Source organism: Mandrillus leucophaeus, unplaced genomic scaffold (assembly GCF_000951045.1).
Source record: "Mandrillus leucophaeus isolate KB7577 unplaced genomic scaffold, Mleu.le_1.0 Scaffold368, whole genome shotgun sequence".
Lineage (NCBI taxonomy): Eukaryota > Metazoa > Chordata > Mammalia > Primates > Cercopithecidae > Mandrillus > Mandrillus leucophaeus.
In genome coordinates, this window is record NW_012103898.1 from 2,059,920 (window position 1) to 2,069,496 (window position 9,577).

At 38.9% G+C, this 9,577-nt stretch overlaps 1 protein-coding gene across 1 annotated transcript in view; it reads right to left on the reverse strand.

Moving 5' to 3' along the window:
- Window positions 1-2,654: 2,654 nt before the first annotated feature.
- RNF20 (ring finger protein 20, E3 ubiquitin protein ligase) overlaps window positions 2,655-9,577 on the reverse strand; it is a 37,984-nt gene continuing 31,061 nt past the window's right edge. The window contains exons 16-20 of the mRNA XM_011990058.1: window positions 8,704-8,916; window positions 5,079-5,204; window positions 4,775-4,915; window positions 3,991-4,092; window positions 2,655-3,756 (exon numbers count right to left, since the gene is read on the reverse strand). Coding sequence (XP_011845448.1) covers window positions 3,580-3,756; window positions 3,991-4,092; window positions 4,775-4,915; window positions 5,079-5,204; window positions 8,704-8,916 — 759 coding nt within the window. The 3' untranslated portion in view covers window positions 2,655-3,579. The remainder of the gene's footprint in view (window positions 3,757-3,990; window positions 4,093-4,774; window positions 4,916-5,078; window positions 5,205-8,703; window positions 8,917-9,577) is intronic.

Genomic DNA, 9,577 nt, shown 5'->3' on the forward strand with positions numbered 1-9,577 from the left:
CCTGACCTTGTGATCCGCCCGTCTCGGCCTCCCAAAGTGCTGGGATTACAGGCTTGAGCCACCGCGCCCGGCCCCCCAACTTTAAGATCTAGAAAATTTGTAAGTATTTCTATGCCAGGGGTTTCCTATTGTGCAAACCCAATCCAACCTACACATAATCCATCATTTTTCTACTAATCTTAGTGTATCTGTCTTATCATCAGTCAAGCAGACTTCTGCAATAATGAGTAATCAAAACTTTTCTGCAGATCCACTGGGACTGGGGTTTATCTGGCAGTCCTCAGATAAACCCTCAAAGAACAAAATGTAAAGGCATTCCACACCCTAGCAAATGACAATGGGAATAAAGACGAGAGCAGCATATGCTTCCTGCAAGAATAAGCATCACCATCCCAGTAGGTTTAGAAGACTGATGATCATTTACTGTCTAGAACCTTCATAAAATCAAATCACACTCATCACTCTAGTGGCATGTACATTAAACTATGTGCATTGAATTCCGGCCCTTGAAGAACAAGGAAGCCTATGGATCTCGACAGAGAAAAAGGAAAAGGAATCGCAATGGAAATTCATGTAAGAATACAATTGCAGAAATAGTTCAATACCTTTGAAAAAGATCCCTATAGTAATTAAGAAGGTAAGATCCAAGCCATGTAGTTAAGATGCATGCCTCAGAGCACACCTGACTTTGGTCAAAATCACTAAGAAATTTCCAAGGTAACAATGAAAGAAAGAAAAAAAGAGACAGAGAGACCATCCCTACAAAATCTGAAATGGTTTTTGTTTTAGAGACACGGTCTCACTGTGTCACCCAGGCTGGAGTACATGGCATAATCACAGCTCACAGCAGACTTAGCCTCCAGTGCTCAAGCTACCCTCCTGCTGCAGTCTTTCAAGTAGCGGGGACTACAGGTGTGCACCACCACAGCCAGCTAATTTTTGAAATTTTTTGGTAGAGACGGGGTCTCTCTATGTTGCCTGGGCTGGTCTCAAACTCCAGGGCTCAAGCGATCCTCCTGTCTCAGACTCCCAAACTGCTGGGATTATAGGCATGAGCCACTGCACCCAGCCTGAAGTGTTTTTAAGAAATGAGAAGTCTCTAGGACTTCTACAATAATCTTTGAAATTGGCATTTATGAGCATTACCTTAAAGAAATTACCCTTTAAAGTTCGTATGGATCAAGGGTTGTGATTGCTAACTAGGATCTAAAAAAGCTATGAATAATGTACATACAATACAAATAAAATTTGGTATGCAGTTTGGGAGTATTCCTGAAGCCCATTCATTGACTTCCTCTGTAGTGAGAGAAGCCAACTGCCAAAAAATCACCATCATTTTTGGTTATTATCTGAAAATGACTTTGAGAGCTCAACTTGTGTTGCCGCGACCTCAAGCCGGTTGGGATCAGGGGCTCCCTGCTCATCTCAACTAGAGGAACTTCCTCTAAATCCAACTTCCCATGGGGCTAGTGGTTTCCTCCACAACATTCCACAGGATATATGGTCCCTTGGCGCTGGGCAGCTGACTTTCTCAGTCAATTGTCGCAAACAGCCAACAGCCAAGCCCAAACCACCTGTTGACCAAGCAGTATATCTGCACCCAACCAACCAAGTTATGCTCAAGCTTACCCTATAAGAAGAGCAAGAAGCAAGGTGAAAGTGTCCTATTAATAAATGAAAACTCACTGTGTCCAGAAGCAGGAGTTAATCCTGTCATGATGGTTCTGTGGGGGTGGGGGTGTTTGCTAAGCAGGGGGTCAAGGGACCCATGACCTCTCTTGATGACCTAGTAAGATTCTCTAGTTAGATTCATTGCTTAATTCCTACCACATGACTTTGTGGAATTCAGTGCAAATCCTGCTGATTATAGCTGGTGACCACAAAAGGACACAGAATTTGCTTTTACCTGCCTTCTAGGACAGGTGGTGATCAAGAGGGATCCACTTTACACAACCCCTTGCCAGAGATTTATAAAACCTCTGGTTTGCTGGTTACTATAAAACATAATGCAGCTGGGCATGGTGGCTCACACCTATAATCCCAACACTGGGAGGTCGAGGAAAGCGGATCACCTGAGGTCAGGAGTTTGAGACCAGCCTGGCTAACATGGTAAAACCCCATCTCTGCTAAAAATACAAACAGCCAGACATGGTGGTGAGCACCTGTAATCCCAGCTACTCAGGAGGCTGAGGCAGGAGAATCACTTGGACCCAGGAGGCAGAGGTTGCAGTGAGCCAAGATTGTGCCACTGCACTCCAGCCTGGGCGACAAGAGCAAAATTCCATCTCAAAAAAAAAAAAAGAAAAAACCACCACCACATAATGCAAGAACTCTCACCCTAAAGCTACAGGCGGCAATATGCTCCCCCTAAAAACAAATTATAGTCTCTTACCCCACATAATGAACTATGAAAGATAACTGAGTAGTCAAATAAATTAATCTTTTAGGTATTATTTTTCCACAGAATAGACTCAATAAAAGAACTAGGAGAAAAGTGCTTCAATTAAGCAAAGATCTAAATACTCTAAACAAGGCCAACCTCTTGATCTAAGCTGATTATTTCCATGCAAGAGAATTCAATTCTAGAACTGCAGGTATAAAATTAACTTGTAACAATAAAGACAAAAGTTTCAAAGAAAAATCATAAACACAAATGCAAACTGAATCCTGCTTTAATTCAAGCTTGTGGAGAAAAAAGTCCTACAGAAACATTCCACGGAATTTTCTGGAAAAGAGGGATCACAACCACCCCTGTAAAAAGGAGACTGAGAGTAATTCATAGCTCACCAAGTTATCTCTGTATCAAATTCCCAGAATACCCAAAAGATTTCTTCACCAGCTCAGTCCTGACTCACCCTCTTCAATCCTTATTTCATCAGAAGACAAAGGGTCATATTATTTAAAATTATTCTAGCCTCAAGAAATTTACAGACTTGAAGTAGTAGAGCATTCAAAACTTAAATAACTTTAACAAGAAAGTCAGCTGGTCTTAACAAGTTACTCTGCTAGTAAATGGGAAATGAACTGAATCATCCTAGACATAATATCATCAGGGCTGCAAACCACCCAGGGGATAGTAGCACAATTATACTATTTTGTAATCCACATTCACAAAAAGTTTGCTACACAAATGAAGAAAACTTTGTGCCCATAGACAACTTATTTTTTAAAATATCACTCCCCAAAAGTAGCCATGTTTCCACTTTTGTTCCCTTCTCCATATCAAAAATACCAACTTGATTTCTTCAGGAGGAATGGACAATCCAAGTTTATACAGTGGGCTGGAAAAAGAAAACATTGAAAAGTCTAAAAGCAGGAAATAAACAAAGCTGGGAGGGAAGACAATAAGAGTTGTTTGTTTCTAATTCATTCTGAAACCCAAGGCTTGTATTTACCAGTCCTTTCTGCTAAAGTCATCCAGCTATTGAAGAGGAGAGCCTGGAAGTAAAGTCTGTGGAGGAAAGGTAGTTGACTGAAAAACTGTCCTACAGGTGACAGTCAAGGAGAGAAGAGGTAGAGGTTTGGTGGTTAATGAATAAGTTCCTGACTAGCCAGCTCCTCTTCTTCTCTTGACTTAGATCAACCAATGTAGATGCGATGAAAATCATTGGCACCAAAAGCAGCATTACACTTGGGACATTTGCGCTGGCGAGTGTCATAGCGTGTCTTCACACACTCAAAGCAGAAGACATGAAAACACTTAGTAAGAACAGCATCCTTTTTACGCATGTTACAGCACGGACAGGTCAAGCGTGCCTAAAAAGAAAAGATGTCAGAGTTTGAGCAATCATGAAAGTTTATGATCCAAATGGCTTTCATATAGTACACAACCAAGAAGAGAACCCACAAGGCACTAAAAAAAGAGCATCATTTCCCCCAACCTGCCAAAATAAACCATTCTCTGGTTACCATCATGTAAATCATTCTCCCATTCTATTATGCCACTTAAAGCCTTGACAAAAAACAAATCACTGAGGCATTTTTTCTAACCTTGTAATCCTTAATCTCTTCCATCAGAATCTCATCACACTTGGGTACATTGTCTGGTTTCTTTGTGGTCTCCAGCTTCCTGCGAAGTCTAGAGATGTCCTCCTGTGGTAGGATAGCACACCTATTAGACACACTTACCCAAGTCTGCCATTTTTGAGAAAAACAATAGCTCTAACTTGAATTTTCTGTTGTGAAAAGAGAGGACTTTCTGTCCTTTTATGTCCAATTATCTTGTAGAAATGTAGAGAACTGCAAATGGCAGACTATTTTCTTTTGTTTCAGAACAGGCAACCATATCATATCCTCAAATTAGAATTGCATCTATTACCAATTCAGACCTGTGAAAACACATCTAAGAAGAGTTTAGAGGACAGTCCACTTTGTTTTATGGTAACTAGTTTTAAGCTGAAGGTAGACTGGTTTAAAATAACTCAGATTTATGGATAAGGACTGAAAGACATCATGAGAAACAGCCGGCATGACAAAAATAGAGACATTATAGGAGAACTTGAAAATCCTCTACTGCTGCTATGCTGCTACATCTTTAACAATTTACTAATTCATTAATTTAACAAATATTTATTTTGTGCCTACTAGGTACAAGGCACCATAAAAGGGTCTGAGGATATGGCAGTGAAGAAAACACTTACTCTCTTTCCTCAACAAACTCCCTCAAGTCTCGCAGGAAATGGCATACACTGGACTAATGATTCTTTCATGATATGGGTCACTTCTGACCTCAGAAAACACCTAAAAGGTGACAAGAAAAGACAACTGCTTTTACCTGGGCTCGTTTGAAATTGAACATGTCCTTTTCTTTGGTAACACTGTTCTCCACGATCTCATCCTGAAAATCATGTAGCTTCTTCTGAGCCAACTCCAGTTGTGCTTTGAGGTCATCTGCAAGCTGGGCTGCCTCCATTGCCTATGTAGGATGTACAAATAAGTAACACCATTGTATCATCTCTTATTCCCAGTGAAGCAAAATGTTAGCCAAAGTTGAAGGAATAAAGCAAACTTATAATTTCAACAGTGTTATACTTATTTGTTCCGCTGAGACTAACCATCATTAGATTAATCAATCATACCTTGCGCTTATTCATCTCTAAGGCTTGGGTCCTAAGACCCAGCTCTTTCTCCCCTGTGCCAATGTTGCTCTGTAACAGATGCTCCTTCTCTTCCAGTTTCCTTACTACCTGTAGCTGGGCATCAACCTTTGAACAGAAAATCAAATTTTAACAAAAATGAAAAGTTAAAAAAAAAAAAACAAAAAAAACTATTCTGTTAATCTATAAGCCCACAAAATACAATGTTAGAAATCTCAAACTATTACCGATTTTGCCCATGAACCCTTCAAAATACATCAAGACTATGATAACTGAAAGCTTTATTTTTAATATAAAATATTGTGGAAGATTCAAATAAGAGTCTGAAAAATGACTGAAAAGATTCTTTTCCAAATTGCCAAAAATAGAGAATATCACATGCTAAAGCTTAAAACCCAGTAATTCATACTACAGCATATAAATTGAACTCAAATAAAAGTCCAAGAGTATTCCCTTCAGAACAGCTAGCCATTCTAAAAGAGTCTTTTTTGAAATTAATGCACAAAGGAGAATCAAACAATATTAAAGTGTAAAAAGTAAAATCACAAACACCCACCTCCTAACCTCACCCACAACTCATCCCAATATGTGGAGGTAACCATTCTAACAGTTTCTCATGCCACCTTCAAAAAGCGTATCAAAAAGATAGTCCACCATGATCAAGTGGGTCTCATACCAGGGATGCAGGGGTGGTTTGACATCCGCAAGTCAATAAATGTGATACACCATATAAACAGAATTAAAAACAAAAATCACATGATCATCTCAATAGATGCAGAAAAAGCATTTGACAAAATCCAGCATCCTTTTATGATTAAAACCCTCAGCAAAATCAGCATAGAAGGGACATATCTTAAGGTAATAAAAGCCATCTATGACAATCCCACAGCCAACATTATACTGAACAAGGAAAAGTTGAAAGCATTCCCCCTGAGAACTGGAACAAGACACAGATGCCACTCTCACCACGTCCATTCAACATGGTACTGGAAGTCCTAGCCACAGCAATCAGACAAGAGAAAGAAATAAAAGGCATCCAAATTGGTAATGAGGAAGTCAAACTGTCACTATTTGCTGATTACATTATCATATACCTAGAGAACCCTAAAGACTCATCCAAAAAGCTGCTAGAACTGGTAAATGCATTCAGCGAAGCTTCAGCATACAAAATTAATGTGCACAAATCAGAGCTCCGCTAAACACCAACAGCAGCCAAACTGAGAATCATATCAAGAACTCAACCCCTTTGACAACAGCTGCAAAAAAATAAAATAAAATATTTAGGAATATACTTAACCAAGAACGTGAGAGACCTCGACAAGAAAAATTACAAAACACTGCTGAAAGAAATCATAGATGACACAAACAAATGGAGATACATCCCATGCTCATGGATAATAGAATCAATATTGTGAAAATTACCATACTGCCAAAACCAATCTACAAATTAAATGCAATTCCCATCAAAATACCAACACCATTCTTCAAGGAACTAGAAAAAACAATCCTAAAATGCATATGGAACCAAAAAAGAGCACGTATAGCCAAAGCAAGACTAACTAAAATGAACAAATCTGGAGGCATCACATTACCTGACTTCAAACTATACTATAAAGAAATAGTCACGGCCAGGCGCAGTGGCTCACACCTGTAATCCCAGCACTTTGGGAGGCCGAGGCGGGCAGATCACGAGGTCAGGAGATTGAGACCATCCTGGCTAACACAGCAAAACCCCGTCTCTGCTAAAAATACAAAAAATTAGCCGGGCATGGTGGCGGGTGCCTGCAGTCCCAGCTACTCGGGAGGCTGGGGCAGGAGAATGGTGTGAACCCGGGAGGCAGAGCTTGCAGGGAGCCAAAATCGCGCCACCGCACTCCAGTCTGGGAAACAGAGCAAGACTCTGTCTCAAAAAAACAAAAAACAAAACAAAACAAAAAAACCCACAGTCACAAAAACAGCATGGTACTAGTACAAAAATAGGCATATAAACCAATGAAACAGAATAGAGAACCCAGAAATAAAGCCAAATACGTATAGGCAACTGATTTCTGACAAACCAAACAAAAACATAAAGTGGGAAGGGACACCCTATTCAACAAATGGTGGTGTGATAATTGGCAAGCCACATGTAGAAGAATGGAACTGGATCCTCATCTCTCACCTTATACAAAAATCAACTCAAGATGGGTCAAAGACTTAAATCTAAGACCTGAAACCATAAAAATTCTAGAAGGCAACATTGGAAAAACCTTTCTAGACACTGGCTTAGGCAAAGACTTCATGACCAAGAACCCAAAAGCAAATGCAACAAAAGAAACAATAAATAGATGAAACTTAATTAAATGAAAAAGCTTCTGCACAGCAAAAGAAATAATCAGCTGAGTAAACAGACAACCCATAGAGTGGCAGAAAAAAATCTATACATCCAACAAAGGACTAACATCCAGTATCTACAAGGAACTCAAACAAATCAGCAAGAACAAAACAAACAATCCCACCAAAAAGTGGGCTAAGGATATGAATATACAATTCTCAAAAGAAAATATACAAATGGCCAACAAACATAAGAAAAATGCTCAACATCATTAACTATCAGGGAACTGTACATCAAAACCACAGTGCAATACCACCTCACTTTGCAGGAATGGCCATAATCAAAAAATAATAGGTGTTGGCATGGATATGATGAAAAGGGAACACTTTTACACTATTGGTGGGAATGTAAACTAGTACAACTACTATGGAAAACAGCATGGAGATGCCTTAATGAACTAAAAGTAGATCTACCACTTGATTCAGCAATCCCACTTCCAGGTATCTACCTAGAGGAAAAGTCACACCATAGAATACTACTCAGTCATAAGGAGGAACAAAATAATGCCATTTGCAGCAATATGGATGGAATTGGAGACCAATATTCTAAGTGAAGTAACTCAGGAATGGAAAACCAAACATTGTATGTCCTTACTTGTAAGTAGGAGCTAAGCTATGAGGATGCAAAGGCATGAGAATTATACAATAAACTGTGGGGACTTGGCAGAGGGAGGCAAGGGACAAAAGACTACACATTGGGTACAATGTACACTGCTTGGGTTGTGGGTGCACCAAAATCTTGGTATCACCACTAAAGAACTTATTCATGTAACCAAACACCACCTGTTCCCCAAAACCTATGGAAATTTAAAAAAAAAAAAAAAAGTAAAATCACACATACCTCCTAACCTCACCCACAACTCATCCCAATATCCAGAGGTAACGATTCTAACAGTTACTCATGCAGCCTTCCAGAAATTTTTAAAATACACAGCACAGGCACACAAGTAAACATACACTTTAATGCAAAAAGGGTAACAAAATAAGTCAGTTGATTTTATTTCAGACATGTTTCCATATTAGCAGATCCATATTTGACAGCTACACTGTACTCTTTTGTAGGAATAACAGTAGAGATGTATAATTTACTTACCAATACCCTAATGATGAACATTTAGTTTTCAAATTTTTTTCCATCACAAAAAAATGCCACAATAATCGTTCTTTAATTTGTATCGTCATGTAGAAAGCGCCCTATTTCAATAAAATAGAAAGCTCTACTCATCTTAATTACCTGAGTCTTCAGAGTCAAAACCTGGTCTGCCAGCTCCTCCTTCTCTTCTTTAAGCAATTTATGGATCTGATTGGACTTGATACGCTCTGACATGAGCTTGAAATTTGCATCATCCTTCTCCCGCAATTGCTGCATCAAACGGATATTTTGCTCCTGCATGTCTTCAAAGGCCTGGCCTGTGACATCCATCTCAGAGAGGAGTGCTTCTTCTTCCTAAAGGATGGAAGAAGAGATTTCATTTTAGAAGAATCTTCCAACTTCAATGGATGAGCACTGGAAACTAAACTTTCCCACCATTCACTTAGATATAAATTAATTTAGTGACAGAGTTTTAAGAAGCTGTGTTTTGTCATTAGGCATACAAAAGCTCTATTATCTGAAGTCACTGGCACCAATTGTTGGTCTGATACTTATTAGTTGACCTGTATTCAAAGTCAGTTAAAGCAGACAATAATTGTATTTACCTTAATCTAGACAAACAGATCAAGCAGTAATTGGTTAAGATTATTTCCATCGTAACCTCTCACATTTTCTCATGCTTTTCCGCAATTAGAATACTGGATCTACAGGATTTCCAGCAGGTGCAAACATCTAATGCCTTGTAACAATCTGATAGGTGAAGACTGGTATCTAATAATAGCTTTACTTTATATCTATCTCATTATAAGTGAGACTGAGCATCTTTTCATATGGTTAAGACCATTTGCATTCTTTCTATAACCTATTCATTTCTTTTGCCTATTCTTTCATTGGATTCTTGAGTTTTTTCCCTCTATTTTGGAGAGGTTTTTTTTTTTTTTGTATCAGGTAAGCCTTCTTTGTAATAAGAGTTAAAAATATTTTTTACTTTTTGTCATTTAATCTTTTGGCTTTG